The sequence below is a fragment of the Abramis brama genome (assembly GCF_963993115.1).
Source record: "Abramis brama genome assembly, chromosome: 15".
Taxonomy (NCBI): Eukaryota; Metazoa; Chordata; class Actinopteri; order Cypriniformes; family Leuciscidae; genus Abramis; species Abramis brama.
In genome coordinates, this window is record NC_139977.1 from 3408798 (window position 1) to 3427846 (window position 19049).

General features: G+C 36.9%; 2 protein-coding genes across 10 annotated transcripts in view; both read right to left on the minus strand.

Moving 5' to 3' along the window:
- shroom1 (shroom family member 1) overlaps positions 1-13187 on the minus strand; it is a 55278-nt gene extending 42091 nt beyond the window's left edge. The window contains exons 1-2 of one of the 2 annotated variants that reach the window (XM_084137398.1): positions 13020-13171; positions 12850-12950 (exon numbers count right to left, since the gene is read on the minus strand). The gene's annotated coding sequence lies outside the window, so the exon portion shown is untranslated. Of the gene's footprint in view, positions 1-12849; positions 12951-13019 lie in introns of both variants that reach the window. The other variant, XM_084137397.1, reaches the window with a different exon arrangement.
- Positions 13188-18303: 5116 nt separating this feature from the next.
- The window catches only part of aff4 (AF4/FMR2 family, member 4), a 47718-nt gene continuing 46972 nt past the window's right edge, over positions 18304-19049 (minus strand). For all 8 annotated transcript variants that reach the window (XM_084136270.1, XM_084136269.1, XM_084136266.1 and 5 more), the window contains one exon: positions 18304-18620. In XM_084136270.1, the coding sequence (XP_083992396.1) occupies positions 18493-18620 (128 nt within the window). In that variant the 3' untranslated portion in view covers positions 18304-18492. The remainder of the gene's footprint in view (positions 18621-19049) is intronic.

Below are 19049 nucleotides of genomic sequence, written 5' to 3' on the forward strand. Positions count from 1 at the left end.
CAAATTGTCTTTATGCAAATGAACAGCGACAATCTTCAAGACTCTTTGTACCATTAAAACATTGCTCGAATTTCGGCGCGGGATTGCGGGTATAACCTCTCCCGTTTAGGAGACATGACGGAATATTCACTTATGTACAATCGGCCCAGCAGTGCATCGTGACCTACAGTTTACTATTTTCACGTCTTTTTATGTCTTTATCAGTTTAAACATTCAATCGATTTTAAACTATCCAGTACTCGTGCGCTCTCTGAGAGATGGTTTGCACACATACATACAGTAAAGCCGCCTCACACACAGCTCGCCTGTAACAAAAGTTATTTTTCGCGGATTATATCGCTTTAACAGGAAAAAAACATGCAAAATTGTGTCAAAATTCCAGTCTTGGTTAGTATACTCGTAAACACAGTCAGTTATGTCTTAAATAAGCATAAAACATGTGACAGTGTGACAGACAGTATAATGACAACAGTAATGGATCCGTGCACTAGCTCTAGTGATAGCAGCCATATGTGTCTGTCATTAATGTTGTCGTCAAAACAACAAAAGACAGCTTTAATTGTAAGGAATCAGAATGAACAGCCTATGTATTTAATTTAAAAGACTATCAGTGTTATTTTACATTTGATTACTTTATTCATTTTCTGTTGTATTTCTGAATACTAGTGTTAGACCTACCCAAACCCCCTTCGTTTTCCAAAACGAAATTCGGGCCTGCATTAAAACATCCTGCAAGTTTCATAAATTGTCCTCCTCATTATAAACAAAGCATTTATTTAATCAAGCTCCAAAAGCTTTTTGTTATTGCGGGATCTGTGACGTCAGACGGGCAAATACATTTGCATATGCCCGCCTCCAGAGCAAGACATTGACCAATAGTTATACATCATCTCATTATAGGCTCCGCCCACTAGTGTTCAGTCACATAACGGCTGACATTTGCCTACACTGGATGTGAGCGGTCAAGATGTGTGTTCAGATTATAATGACTGACGCGGATACACTGATACAGTATACAGATGTGTGTTCAGATTATAATGACTGACGCGGATACACTGATACAGTATACAGATGTGTGTTCAGATTATAATGACTGACGCTGATACACTGATACAGTATACAGATGTGTGTTCAGATTATAATGACTGACGCTGATACACTGATACAGTATACAGATGTGTGTTCAGATTATAATGACTGACGCTGTCTACACTGATACAGTATACAGATGTGTGTTCAGATTATAATGACTGACTCTGATACACTGATACAGTATACAGATGTGTGTTCAGATTATAATGACTGACGCTGATACACTGATACAGTATACAGATGTGTGTTCAGATTATAATGACTGACGCGGATACACTGATACAGTATACAGATGTGTGTTCAGATTATAATGACTGACGCGGATACACTGATACAGTATACAGATGTGTGTTCAGATTATAATGACTGACAATGTCTACACTGATACAGTACACAGATGTGTGTTCAGATTATAATGACTGACACTGATACAGTATACAGATGTGTGTTCAGATTATAATGACTGACACTGATACACTGATACAGTATACAGATGTGTGTTCAGATTATAATGACTGATGCTGTCTACACTGATACAGTATACAGATGTGTGTTCAGATTATAATGACTGACGCGGATACACTGATACAGTATACAGATGTGTGTTCAGATTATAATGACTGACGCTGATACACTGATACAGTATACAGATGTGTGTTCAGATTATAATGACTGATGCTGAAACACTGATACAGTATACAGATGTGTGTTCAGATTATAATGACTGACGCTGATACACTGATACAGTATACAGATGTGTGTTCAGATTATAATGACTGACACTGTCTACACTGATACAGTACACAGATGTGTGTTCAGATTATAATGACTGACTCTGATACACTGATACAGTATACAGATGTGTGTTCAGATTATAATGACTGACACTGATACAGTATACAGATGTGTGTTCAGATTATAATGACTGACGCTGATACACTGATACAGTATACAGATGTGTGTTCAGATTATAATGACTGATGCTGTCTACACTGATACAGTATACAGATGTGTGTTCAGATTATAATGACTGACGCTGATACACTGATACAGTATACAGATGTGTGTTCAGATTATAATGATTTACGCTGATACACTGATACAGTATACAGATGTGTGTTCAGATTATAATGACTGACACTGTCTACACCGATACAGTATACAGATGTGTGTTCAGATTATAATGACTGACACTGATACAGTATACAGATGTGTGTTCAGATTATGACTGACGCTGATACACTGATACAGTATACAGATGTGTGTTCAGATTATAATGACTGACGCTGTCTACACTGATACAGTATACAGATGTGTGTTCAGATTATAATGACTGACGCGGATACACTGATACAGTATACAGATGTGTGTTCAGATTATAATGACTGACAATGTCTACACTGATACAGTATACAGATGTGTGTTCAGATTATAATGACTGATGCGGATACACTGATACAGTATACAGATGTGTGTTCAGATTATAATGACTGACGCTGATACACTGATACAGTATACAGATGTGTGTTCAGATTATAATGACTGACGCTGATACACTGATACAGTATACAGATGTGTGTTCAGATTATAATGACTGACACTGTCTACACTGATACAGTACACAGATGTGTGTTCAGATTATAATGACTGACACTGATACAGTATACAGATGTGTGTTCAGATTATAATGATTGACACTGATACAGTATACAGATGTGTGTTCAGATTATAATGACTGACGCTGATACACTGATACAGTATACAGATGTGTGTTCAGATTATAATGACTGATGCTGTCTACACTGATACAGTATACAGATGTGTGTTCAGATTATAATGACTGACGCTGATACACTGATACAGTATACAGATGTGTGTTCAGATTATAATGACTGACGCGGATACACTGATACAGTATACAGATGTGTGTTCAGATTATAATGACTGACGCGGATACACTGATACAGTATACAGATGTGTGTTCAGATTATAATGATTTACGCTGATACACTGATACAGTATACAGATGTGTGTTCAGATTATAATGACTGACACTGTCTACACTGATACAGTATACAGATGTGTGTTCAGATTATAATGACTGACACTGATACAGTATACAGATGTGTGTTCAGATTATGACTGACGCTGATACACTGATACAGTATACAGATGTGTGTTCAGATTATAATGACTGACGCTGTCTACACTGATACAGTATACAGATGTGTGTTCAGATTATAATGACTGACGCGGATACACTGATACAGTATACAGATGTGTGTTCAGATTATAATGACTGACACTGTCTACACTGATACAGTATACAGATGTGTGTTCAGATTATAATGACTGACACTGATACACTGATACAGTATACAGATGTGTGTTCAGATTATAATGACTGACTCTGAACACTGATACAGTATACAGATGTGTGTTCAGATTATAATGACTGACGCGGATACACTGATACAGTATACAGATGTGTGTTCAGATTATAATGACTGACGCGGATACACTGATACAGTATACAGATGTGTGTTCAGATTATAATGACTGACGCGGATACACTGATACAGTATACAGATGTGTGTTCAGATTATAATGACTGATGCGGATACACTGATACAGTATACAGATGTGTGTTCAGATTATAATGACTGACGCTGATACACTGATACAGTATACAGATGTGTGTTCAGATTATAATGACTGACGCTGATACACTGATACAGTATACAGATGTGTGTTCAGATTATAATGACTGACTCTGAACACTGATACAGTATACAGATGTGTGTTCAGATTATAATGACTGACGCGGATACACTGATACAGTATACAGATGTGTGTTCAGATTATAATGACTGACGCGGATACACTGATACAGTATACAGATGTGTGTTCAGATTATAATGACTGATGCGGATACACTGATACAGTATACAGATGTGTGTTCAGATTATAATGACTGACGCTGATACACTGATACAGTATACAGATGTGTGTTCAGATTATAATGACTGACGCTGATACACTGATACAGTATACAGATGTGTGTTCAGATTATAATGACTGACGCGGATACACTGATACAGTATACAGATGTGTGTTTAGATTATAATGACTGACGCTGATACACTGATACAGTATACAGATGTGTGTTCAGATTATAATGACTTACGCTGATACACTGATACAGTATACAGATGTGTGTTCAGATTATAATGACTGACGCTGATACACTGATACAGTATACAGATGTGTGTTCAGATTATAATGATTGACACTGTCTACACTGATACAGTATACAGATGTGTGTTCAGATTATAATGACTGACACTGATACACTGATACAGTATACAGATGTGTGTTCAGATTATAATGACTGACGCTGATACACTGATACAGTATACAGATGTGTATTCAGATTATAATGATTTACGCTGATACACTGATACAGTATACAGATGTGTGTTCAGATTATAATGATTGATGCTGTCTACACTGATACAGTATACAGATGTGTGTTCAGATTATAATGACTGACACTGATACACTGATACAGTATACAGATGTGTGTTCAGATTATAATGACTGACGCTGATACACTGATACAGTATACAGATGTGTGTTCAGATTATAATGACTGACGCTGTCTACACTGATACAGTATACAGATGTGTGTTCAGATTATAATGACTGACGCGGATACACTGATACAGTATACAGATGTGTGTTCAGATTATAATGACTGACTCTGATACACTGATACAGTATACAGATGTGTGTTCAGATTATAATGACTGACACTGATACACTGATACAGTATACAGATGTGTGTTCAGATTATAATGATTGACACTGTCTACACTGATACAGTATACAGATGTGTGTTCAGATTATAATGACTGACACTGATACAGTATACAGATGTGTGTTCAGATTATAATGATTGACGCTGATACACTGATACAGTATACAGATGTGTGTTCAGATTATAATGACTGACACTGATACACTGATACAGTATACAGATGTGTGTTCAGATTATAATGATTGACACTGTCTACACTGATACAGTATACAGATGTGTGTTCAGATTATAATGACTGACACTGATACACTGATACAGTATACAGATGTGTGTTCAGATTATAATGACTGACGCTGATACACTGATACAGTATACAGATGTGTGTTCAGATTATAATGACTGACTCTGAACACTGATACAGTATACAGATGTGTGTTCAGATTATAATGACTGACGCGGATACACTGATACAGTATACAGATGTGTGTTCAGATTATAATGACTGACGCGGATACACTGATACAGTATACAGATGTGTGTTCAGATTATAATGACTGACGCGGATACACTGATACAGTATACAGATGTGTGTTCAGATTATAATGACTGATGCTGATACACTGATACAGTATACAGATGTGTGTTCAGATTATAATGACTGATGCGGATACACTGATACAGTATACAGATGTGTGTTCAGATTATAATGACTGACGCTGATACACTGATACAGTATACAGATGTGTGTTCAGATTATAATGACTGACGCTGATACACTGATACAGTATACAGATGTGTGTTCAGATTATAATGACTGACGCGGATACACTGATACAGTATACAGATGTGTGTTTAGATTATAATGACTGACGCTGATACACTGATACAGTATACAGATGTGTGTTCAGATTATAATGACTTACGCTGATACACTGATACAGTATACAGATGTGTGTTCAGATTATAATGACTGACGCTGATACACTGATACAGTATACAGATGTGTGTTCAGATTATAATGATTGACACTGTCTACACTGATACAGTATACAGATGTGTGTTCAGATTATAATGACTGACACTGATACACTGATACAGTATACAGATGTGTGTTCAGATTATAATGACTGACGCTGATACACTGATACAGTATACAGATGTGTGTTCAGATTATAATGATTTACGCTGATACACTGATACAGTATACAGATGTGTGTTCAGATTATAATGATTGATGCTGTCTACACTGATACAGTATACAGATGTGTGTTCAGATTATAATGACTGACACTGATACACTGATACAGTATACAGATGTGTGTTCAGATTATAATGACTGACGCTGATACACTGATACAGTATACAGATGTGTGTTCAGATTATAATGACTGACGCTGTCTACACTGATACAGTATACAGATGTGTGTTCAGATTATAATGACTGACGCGGATACACTGATACAGTATACAGATGTGTGTTCAGATTATAATGACTGACTCTGATACACTGATACAGTATACAGATGTGTGTTCAGATTATAATGACTGACACTGATACACTGATACAGTATACAGATGTGTGTTCAGATTATAATGATTGACACTGTCTACACTGATACAGTATACAGATGTGTGTTCAGATTATAATGACTGACACTGATACACTGATACAGTATACAGATGTGTGTTCAGATTATAATGATTGACGCTGATACACTGATACAGTATACAGATGTGTGTTCAGATTATAATGACTGACACTGATACACTGATACAGTATACAGATGTGTGTTCAGATTATAATGACTGACACTGATACACTGATACAGTATACAGATGTGTGTTCAGATTATAATGATTGACGCTGATACACTGATACAGTATACAGATGTGTGTTCAGATTATAATGATTGACACTGTCTACACTGATACAGTATACAGATGTGTGTTCAGATTATAATGACTGACACTGATACACTGATACAGTATACAGATGTGTGTTCAGATTATAATGACTGACGCTGATACACTGATACAGTATACAGATGTGTGTTCAGATTATAATGATTGATGCTGTCTACACTGATACAGTATACAGATGTGTGTTCAGATTATAATGACTGACGCTGATACACTGATACAGTATACAGATGTGTGTTCAGATTATAATGACTGACGCTGATACACTGATACAGTATACAGATGTGTGTTCAGATTATAATGACTGACGCTGATACACTGATACAGTATACAGATGTGTGTTCAGATTATAATGACTGACGCTGATACACTGATACAGTATACAGATGTGTGTTCAGATTATAATGATTTACGCTGATACACTGATACAGTATACAGATGTGTGTTCAGATTATAATGATTGATGCTGTCTACACTGATACAGTATACAGATGTGTGTTCAGATTATAATGACTGACGCTGATACACTGATACAGTATACAGATGTGTGTTCAGATTATAATGACTGACGCTGATACACTGATACAGTATACAGATGTGTGTTCAGATTATAATGACTGACGCTGATACACTGATACAGTATACAGATGTGTGTTCAGATTATAATGACTGACGCTGATACACTGATACAGTATACAGATGTGTGTTCAGATTATAATGACTGACGCTGATACACTGATACAGTATACAGATGTGTGTTCAGATTATAATGACTGACGCTGATACACTGATACAGTATACAGATGTGTGTTCAGATTATAATGACTGACGCTGATACACTGATACAGTATACAGATGTGTGTTCAGATTATAATGACTGACACTGATACACTGATACAGTATACAGATGTGTGTTCAGATTATAATGACTGACACTGATACACTGATACAGTATGCAGGTGTGTGTTCAGATTATAATGACTGACGCTGATACACTGATACAGTATACAGATGTGTGTTCAGATTATAATGACTGACGCTGATACACTGATACAGTATACAGATGTGTGTTCAGATTATAATGACTGACGCTGTCTACACTGATACAGTATACAGATGTGTGTTCAGATTATAATGATTTACGCTGATACACTGATACAGTATACAGATGTGTGTTCAGATTATAATGATTTACGCTGATACACTGATACAGTATACAGATGTGTGTTCAGATTATAATGATTGATGCTGTCTACACTGATACAGTATACAGATGTGTGTTCAGATTATAATGACTGACACTGATACACTGATACAGTATACAGATGTGTGTTCAGATTATAATGACTGACTTTGATACACTGATACAGTATACAGATGTGTGTTCAGATTATAATGACTGACGCTGATACACTGATACAGTATACAGATGTGTGTTCAGATTATAATGACTGACGCTGATACACTGATACAGTATACAGATGTGTGTTCAGATTATAATGATTTACGCTGATACACTGATACAGTATACAGATGTGTGTTCAGATTATAATGACTGACGCTGATACACTGATACAGTATACAGATGTGTGTTCAGATTATAATGATTTACGCTGATACACTGATACAGTATACAGATGTGTGTTCAGATTATAATGATTGATGCTGTCTACACTGATACAGTATACAGATGTGTGTTCAGATTATAATGACTGACACTGATACACTGATACAGTATACAGATGTGTGTTCAGATTATAATGACTGACTTTGATACACTGATACAGTATACAGATGTGTGTTCAGATTATAATGACTGACGCTGATACACTGATACAGTATACAGATGTGTGTTCAGATTATAATGACTGACGCTGATACACTGATACAGTATACAGATGTGTGTTCAGATTATAATGACTGACGCTGATACACTGATACAGTATACAGATGTATAGATAATGGCGTCTCGGATCGCGTCACAGGATTATATGTTTGTTCGGAGCATTTTATTTTGTAAAGATAAATTGTTCACAAAGAAACTGAATACTGAATCTGACAGCAGCTGCATCACATAGCACAAGAAAATGATTTCATAATGCTTTGTCTGTAAACGATGATATTGTATGGACAATGTTTTCAAAACACTTTCTCACTTGCAATAGCGAGTGTGTGTTGATACTGTTTCCTATGCAGTGACGTTAGCCAATCATAACAGTGGCTGACAAGTCTTAAAGGAGCAGCGCCTTAAAAACTGATCATTTCAGACAGAGGCTCAGAATGAGGGTTGAAAATAATCAGTTTTCTGCATATATATTTGTTTGTTTTTTTGTACAAAAAACTTTATTAACATTACAAGTGAACTTCAAGGAACATAATAACTGTTCAATGTCATGAACTTTAACTTCTTACTCATTTTTAGATTTTATTGGATTTACCCACAAATGAATTATTTGGGGATGCCTTTTTTTTCTTTAACTAACTTGATCTTGAACTCCATTTAAATGCATGGCAAAGCAGTTTGGTTTATTGCCATTAGAAAGTGGTGCAACTTTTGCTGGACAAACAGAGTGACATTTTCTGTAGATTAACCATAATGCACCCAACTGAGAGTATTCTAATGTCAGACATTTCATTGTCTTTTGTCATGCTTGATCACTCGGAGACGCTGAAGCAATCTGTCACCTTCTACAGGAATTCCTCTGGGAACCCGAGGTCGAGCCGTTTGGATCATGCTGATTCCTCTTTATGAGTTACAGCTCTCTCATTTAATAAATTACAAGTGGGTCACATGATTGTGAATGCTAGAATAATGAAAGGACGATATGAACTAATGCTGAGATATTAGGTTGCACTGAGGCAAACATCACTATTACATTATCCACCTTTTCCCTGAACGAGAACGTTCCTCATTATACATACCAGAATTTGTTTTCTGTTCAAAATGTTTTACCGATATATTGGCCAATAAATCAAAATCCAAATTGTTATATAATTTTTGAGAGCCTGATTACAAAAACAAAAGTCTTACCATTAAAATCAATGTCCCAAACACACAATTATAATGATATTCTCATTATAATTGTATGTAGCCGATATGACGGACTTGCGCTGCACATGTTGCACTGAACCGTATTTTCCTTTTTTAAGTGATTCCAATCATATTTCAAGCAATTCAAAGCCATCATGTTGAACAGTGGCATCTGAAGAGTCTCAGCTGAAGGAAATAATACATTATTTATTGGTTTAAATATATCAGACAAATCTTCTTATCAGGCCGATAATGATAACATTAAAAATGAACATATATCGGCCGATACCAATATGGTGGCCGATATATATATCGTGCATCCTTAATCGCAGACGCTCAAACCATAAGTTGAGACCATAATGTCACTGAGACTAAACAAGCAGCAAGAAACTGCGCAGAACAGCCTAACAATCAGACAGCAGTGTACAGAACTGAGGGAGCATTCAAGACATTTTAAACTATTCGAGCTCAAGAAGAAACACACACAGCACACAAACACTGACTTCAGTTCTGTTTGAGCTTGAACGGACACATCCACACAACATTATGACAAACTGTCCATCTCGGCAAGTGTCCTTGTAACACAGTTGCTTACGAACGTAGAAATAAAATGGATGCGTATCATTACATTGGATCCGTGCATTAGGTCTTAAAGTGACAGCAGCCTAATATACCCACGGCTGTCTGTGTCATCAATGTAGGGCTGCACGATGTGTCGTTTAAGCATCGATATCGCGATGTGCGAATCCACGATAGTCACATCGCAGGATGTGCGATGTATGCTGTTGCAGTTGATCGCAGAAAAATAAAATATCGCAAAGTCATTTTTTCCCAATATCGTGCAGCCCTACATCAATGCTTATCAAACAACAAAATACAAAGAGAAAACCACTTTAGTATCTTTAACAAATATGAATTATATTTCATTTATACAGGAAGGACTATGCAGTGCTATTTTACATTTGATTATTCAATTTCTGTATGTGAATACTGTTAGACTAACCTGGAAAACATAAAGCACTGTTTGTGTAATTTCTATCTTTGTTCTATTGTATCTATGCTTGTATTTTTGCTTTGTTCATTATTTTCTATGTAGATTTACTCCCCAACAAAATCACCTCAATCATTCTAGAATTATTCATTCTGAACAATAGAGCTCTTCAAGTCACCTGGTGAAATTACTTTTTATATCGCGATATATAATCGCAGAAAAACTAGTCTTTTTTTTTTCCAATAATGTGCCACCAAAACCATGATGGCGGTGGGTTTCGCACTGGCAAGTGTTTTTACTTTTTTGGAAAGTGATCATTTTCCCCTTTAATGAAGATCTCACATTAAATACTTATTTTTTATATTTTATAAGGCTTTTTTTTTGTGTCATTTTGGCATGATAGTCATAGTCCCCATTCACTTTCATTATATGGAAAAAGAGTGGCCGATACGTTCTTTACAATTTCTCTTTCTGTGCTCCACACTCATACAAACATAAATGATGAATGAATTTTCCTTTTTGGACGATTCCTTTAAAACTGAAGTGACAAGACTAGGGAGCAGCCGAAACAAGTACATCTTACCAAACTACGAACTGTTTGACAATATTTATTACAACGAGAGCTCAGATGACTTTACCAGATCGGTTTACCTTCATCAGGCCTGACTTACATCTGCCTCACTGATAATGGCATTTTTAATGCGTGTAACAGAACACACAGCAGTTTATTTCCATATTTTATAGCGAGTTTAATTGTTTTTCGGAGAAACGAGAATGTGAACTCAGCATGTTTCCTAAATACCTGCAAACATATTATGGTATTTTTATGCTTTAGTACTAGAGGTCGACTCACAAAGACCTGTTTAATTTAAGCGTTTGAAACTCGCTTGATTTAAAATAAAATAAAAAAATAGTTTGAAACTTCAGAAAGTTTGGCTTTTTTAACTCCAGAACATCAGTGTCAGAAGCATCAGTTTGAGATGCATTTAATAGATAAACAAGTTTGTTGCCTGGATAAACCAGTTTGCATTGAGGACGTTCTGCACGTTAAAGTAACACCCAAACGTTAATGGATTATATTCATGCAAAACAACTGAATGTTACATTGTATGTAAATGATCACTGTAAAACCTCGTCAACACACAAGCATGCAAGCATAACTGACCCTGCCACAGACACAGGTGTTTTTTAGCAACAATCCAAGCATGCAAAGCTTCTTTGTTGTTGCTAAAGAACAGCAAATCTGCTTAAAAAAGATGTTCTGTGTATGCATTTTCTGAAGGTGTGTCTTATTGACAGGAGCGTGAAGAGCTGCATTGTGTGTTTCTGCCAGGTTTTCTGTAGGTGTTGTCATGCGTCTTGTTTCGAGATCCAGGAAAGCCCAACCGAGAACATGGGGAGGCAGAGATAAAGTTTCAGCAACTGGACAAAACCCCAGTGTCTGGTTTCCTGCGAACAACGCACAGCAAACCGGTCCCGATTTCACCACTCTTAATTCATCTCGCACTCATTACCAGGCTGAATAATTCATCTAAACTGGAGTCAGGACTGGGACCAGTCTGATACAAACAAGACAGAGATGCAAAAGAACATGCTGTGGCAAAATACACTGCAAACCCCTGGTCTCTCTTTCTAACAGAAAAGTTATATGTTTTTTTATTATTGTTTTTATCTGTATTATATGCTTTACATACAGTATGTTTTTTCTTTTTTTTCTTTCTGTACAGCACTTTGGTCCACTTCGGTTGTTTTAAAGTGCTTTATAAATAAAGTTTGATTTGATTTGATTAACACTGATAAAACCTGTTCTAAGCTGGTTTTCAGCTGGTCAAACAGTCTATTTCCTCAACATGCCATGGCACATGTGTGGTGAGATGAGATCAGAATCTGTTCTGCATGATTACCTCTTTCCCTGGTGGGACAAAGTCCCCGAACATAATGCACTTCAGCACAAAAACCCTCTTGTGTAATAATAATAGCGTTACACTTACTTACCCCGTATTAAAAGTACATACTTTCGAGTGAACATCCAGTAACTTTTCAAGTGAAACCATTCCAGATAGTTACTGTCAATACAGAGTCCTCATTTTATCCACCTGTTGACCGAAACTATTATTTACAAAACGATACCAGCACTTTTAATAACTCCCCGTGTATCTGCTTACCTGAAGGCTTCTGTCAGGGTGTATTCCGACCTCACTGCTCGAGTCCACTGTGTTTCATAACGCCAGCTGTCGGGTTAATGTCATAAACTTGAGCGTTATGAACATAATTCCGTGTGTCTTCAGGCAGAGTGATGTGATGCGACTGCCACCTCTGTCTCGGGAGCGCGCAAAGGGCGGGGTTTCAAAGAGGGCGGGGCGATCCCTGAAAGTTTTCTGAACTGTCCATCATCAACATCAAGTCAGCAAGTCACGGGATATTTGTTTATGAAAAAGTTAATGCTGAATTAACTGTAAACATGTAAGTCCAGAGATGAATGCTGAATAGTCAAAAGCTTGGAAAGCATATTGCCAATACTATCAGAAACATATCTCTTATGTTCACTGCATTTATTTGGTCAAAGATATCATCATTACAATTTAAAATAACTGTTTTCTATGTGAATATGTTAAAATGTAATGTATTCCTGTGATCAAAGCTGAATTTTCAGCATCATTACACCAGTCACGTGATTTTTCAGAAATCCTTATAATATGATGATTTGCGCAAGAAACATGAACACAATCTTAATTATTGCAAAGTTTTGAACCTAATGTATACTTATATCTATTTTGTTTAAACAACACAAATGGAAACATAAGCAATCTAAGCCTGGCTTATTATGTGTTAACAGTTCAATGGGCACAATGTGAGCTGAAACTACCTTATTGTATTTTTTTGCAATCTGATTTAAGTGCTTTCAGTAATGCTATGCATGACCCAGCTATGAGAGATCTAAATACCAACGGGATTGAGATCATAATTAAACTATTAGAGCTCAAGTTCTCACTTTACCAGAAGTCCAGATAAATGTAGATTTTATAACTTTGTAAATGTGATATTTAAACAGTACTTTCATGCTTTCATAAACCTATATAACGTATATAACGTTGAATTTGCAAATGGTTCCTTTAACCCTCTCCAATATTTTACTGCAGTAGCCACAGCTATTTGTCAATATTACATACTGCACACAGAACACTTGTGGTCTACTTTTAAACACCCATTTTTCAGATGGAAGAGTGATGTTTTAAGCAAGCTGAAAAAAAGGTGAATTAATGGTGAAAACCCTCGGACTCTTGTTGCTACATTTCTTTCACTATCTAGCCCAACTTATGCATGAAATTCATAGTGTTTATATAAAACACTAAAACTAATACTCAAAAACACTTTTACAAGTAGTGCTGTCAAATCGATTAATCGCATTAAAAGTTTGTAAATGTGTATACATGCGCACACACACACATACAGTGAGGAAAATAAGTATTTGAACACCCTGCTATTTTGCAAGTTCTCCCACTTGGAAATCATGGAGGGGTCTGAAATTGTCATCGTAGGTGCATGTCCACTGTGAGAGACATAATCAAAAAAAAAAAAAAATCCAGAAATCACAATGTATGATTTTTTAACTATTTATTTGTATGATACAGCTGCAAATAAGTATTTGAACACCTGTCTATCAGCTAGAATTCTGACCCTTAAAGACCTGTTAGTCTGCCTTTAAAATGTCCACCTCCACTCCATTTATTATCCTAAATTAGATGCACCTGTTTGAGGTCGTTAGCTGCATAAAGACACCTGTCCACCCCATACAATCAGTAAGAATCCAACTACTAACATGGCCAAGACCAAAGAGCTGTCCAAAGACACTAGAGACAAAATTGTACACCTCCACAAGGCTGGAAAGGGCTACGGGGAAATTGCCAAGCAGCTTGGTGAAAAAAGGTCCACTGTTGGAGCAATCATTAGAAAATGGAAGAAGCTAAACATGACTGTCAATCTCCCTCGGACTGGGGCTCCATGCAAGATCTCACCTCGTGGGGTCTCAATGATCCTAAGAAAGGTGAGAAATCAGCCCAGAACTACACAGGAGGAGCTGGTCAATGACCTGAAAAGAGCTGGGACCACCGTTTCCAAGGTTACTGTTGGTAATACACTAAGACGTCATGGTTTGAAATCATGCATGGCACGGAAGGTTCCCCTGCTTAAACCAGCACATGTCAAGGCCCGTCTTAAGTTTGCCAATGACCATTTGGATGATCCAGAGGAGTCATGGGAGAAAGTCATGTGGTCAGATGAGACCAAAATAGAACTTTTTGATCATAATTCCACTAAACGTGTTTGGAGGAAGAATAATGATGAGTACCATCCCAAGAACACCATCCCTACTGTGAAGCATGGGGGTGGTAGCATCATGCTTTGGGGGTGTTTTTCTGCACATGGGACAGGGCGACTGCACTGTATTAAGGAGAGGATGACCGGGGCCATGTATTGCGAGATTTTGGGGAACAACCTCCTTCCCTCAGTTAGAGCATTGAAGATGGGTCGAGGCTGGGTCTTCCAACATGACAATGACCCGAAGCACACAGCCAGGATAACCAAGGAGTGGCTCTGTAAGAAGCATATCAAGGTTCTGGCGTGGCCTAGCCAGTCTCCAGACCTAAACCCAATAGAGAATCTTTGGAGGGAGCTCAAACTCCGTGTTTCTCAGCGACAGCCCAGAAACCTGACTGATCTAGAGAAGATCTGTGTGGAGGAGTGGGCCAAAATCCCTCCTGCAGTGTGTGCAAACCTGGTGAAAAACTACAGGAAACGTTTGACCTCTGTAATTGCAAACAAAGGCTACTGTACCAAATATTAACATTGATTTTCTCAGGTGTTCAAATTGCAGCTGTATCATACAAATAAATGTTTTATGCATTATGTTAGATGCGATTAATCGATTTGACAGCACTAATGTGTGTCTGTAGGCTATATATATCTATCTATCTATATATCCATCCATCCATCCATCCATCCATCCATCCATCCATCCATCCATCCATCCATCTATCTATCTATCTATCTATCTATCTATCTATCTATCTATCTATCTATCTATATATATATCTATATATCTATATATATATCTATATCTATATATATCTATATCTATATATACACATACATACATGCATACATACATGCATACATGCACACACACATATATACATGTATATACATACACACATATTTACAAACTTTTATGTTAGATGCGATTAATCGTGATTAATCGATTTGACAGCACTATTTCAAAGTAATGCAAAACAGGTAAAACTTTTTTAATCATATACGTTTTATTCTCAATACAGCAAAATACAAAGATGATTCGCAACAGACTCAGAAAATCCATTAGTAATACTTCACCAAAAAAAAAAAAAAAAGTGTTTAAATTACAAGTTATTACAAGTTTGGATAATCGAGGCTCATAAGAGTACCTTTAAATCATAGATCATATTGCATCCATATACGAATATATATGTAGATTTATTTTCGTCAATCTCTTCTCAATACTTTTAAAACTAAATCGATCTTATACTGTTTGCCAATGAATGCTTTGAGACAACGATCAAGCGAGAACGACACACAGACGTGTAGAAGATCTGATGAAGTTTAGACAGATCTTCCTCATCCTCGTCTGATTCTGGCCCGATTCAACAGCGTTTCAACCTGACCAACATCACATCTGAATGACAGAAAGCACAGGAAACGCGAAACAATCGTACTGACATTACCAACATACAGTGTTCTGTTGAAAAACCAAAAAAATGTGCATTTAATATATTCACATTCTATGTACAATTAATACAAATGTTAAATCGTTGTAAAAATTTACCCTAAAAGAGATTTTTATGTACATCTGTACAGCTTAGTATTTAAATAGAAACATGCGAGTGTTATTTTTCAGTTGGATGAAAGAATAATAATAATAATAATAATAAAAAAAAAAAAAAATATCTCACCCTGGGAAAAGTTATGATCGCCAAGACAATTAAAGACGAATTGAAATCAAAATCAATCTAATCCTCTAAAAGCACTATCATGAAGTCTAGTAGAAAAGATAAAACCAGTAAAAACAGGAGGAGGAAAAGGACACAGCACAACTACTTCATGTCTCGAGAAGCAAAAAGGCCATGGGAATATCATTTTAGCCAACCATATTCTTTCTTCTCGTGAATCTGGTACATAAACCACATTAGTGCATGAGTTCATTTACATAAAAGCACAATTAACAACCCTTATTGACCAAATCTCAGACAGGATTTCTTCTGCTATGACAATGCAAGCCGTTAAACCTCTAGAAGTTTCCATTCGAACTGCGATCGACAAACATCTGCATAGACGGAAACAAATGAAATAAAAATGTTTGGGAGCCAATCAGAGGAAAGTTTCTAGTGCAAGAGACGATATGTTTCCAGCATTTCATATATTGTGGATTGACTTTTCACCTTGTCTTGTGATCGGATCTGATTTCCTACGCGTATGGACAGCGGGAGCCGGTCTGCACTGAGAAAACTATGTAATATGTACACATTTATATATATATATATATATATATATATATATATATATATATATATATATATAAACTGCTTTTCTCAACAGAACACATTATAAATATATCCTTACATGACTGATTTCTTTTAAAAAGAACTGCAACACACAGGTGACTATGACACTATAAAGGCAACCTCAAGACTCACATTAAATATTTAAATATGATATTTTCATATACAATAGAAATACGTCTCTCATCTCGTATTGCAACCCTGTATCCATGCCGAAAATCCAAGAGTGAAATCCAAGTTGTTATCTAAATAAAATCTATATTAGGCCCAGGCGCGTCAGCCACAGTAATAAAATACTCCTGCGTTTAATACCAGAAAACCCACGACGGTGAGAGGCGAGCGCTACATTTTTCGTATAAAAAAAAAAGAAAACCTGGGCCTGGGTATTTGCAGTAGTGACGTATACGAGCCCGACGGGCTAGAACTGACTTACTCTGATGTGTGCATGAGCCAGGCCGAACAGAAACACAACACGACACATCAGTAATAATGCCTTGATATGATGCCGAACAGTCTTTTGGTCTGGTATGCAAGAATCAGTCGAGATGCCACTCCGTTACATGTTCTTTCTGCTTCTCGTCGCACCTCAACCCTTCCAGATGTGTAGTTCAAGATATTGTGTCTCTTAGTTTCCTGTATATCAAATACAAGGCACAATAAAATGATAAAAGGAGGAATTGTAAAGCACCTTTGGTTAAAGGGAGGTACTTTGGTTGAAATTAAAAAGCTATAAACATCCAATTATTATTCATGTTTGCTTACAGCTAGCAAAACAACAGCAAAAAAAAAAAACTAAAACCAAAAAAAAAACCCATTAGTCAAAGCAAGTAAAAAAAGAGGCTTTTTTTTTTTTCTTCTTCCGGAAACGAGCCAATGATATGAGCAGGACGATGCAGTGTGTGGAGGCTCTGCAGACGAACATGCGATCTCCTCTTTTATAGGGTCTGTGGTGGAGGAGTGTTTTCGTTTTTGGCAAGCTGGTGTAGAAACGAACACAGTGTCACAGATGTCTGAGGCAGATCGAGTGTGTGTGAGTGTTGGGGACGCTCTACTGGACGAGCTTGGCGTCGAGCCGGAGCCAGTGCAGGCCTTGCCGTGTGAAGCGCACCAGTTCAGTCATGCTACTGGTGTTGAAGATCAGCGCGCCCATCGCCTTGTCCAGCTCGCAGAAGAACTCTGTGCAGAACACCAGACACAAGAGAAGAACAAGTCACGATCCAGTCATTCAGATTCATGCGTGATGGAGCAAGAAAAAGACTTTTCATATCTTCATGCCTTGTAGACATGGACATTTTAGTGACATTTAATGACATTCAAGTAGTTTTACATTGTAAAGTAGGGTGTATTATACATCCAACTTTAATATATCAATACTCTGTGCAAATAATACAACTTATGCCGTGGACACGCTTAAGGACTAGCTGAAACAATCTAAGAGTGAACTGAACACACTTATCAACGACTGGAGCAGATTTTAAACAGCGATAGTGAACGCAACCGTCTCTGACTCCGCACGTTTGGGTATGATCAGTCATCGGTATTCAAATCGGCCTTACAGTCGTTAAGTGTGTCAATGCAATGAATTCCATGGAATGAACTCATTTC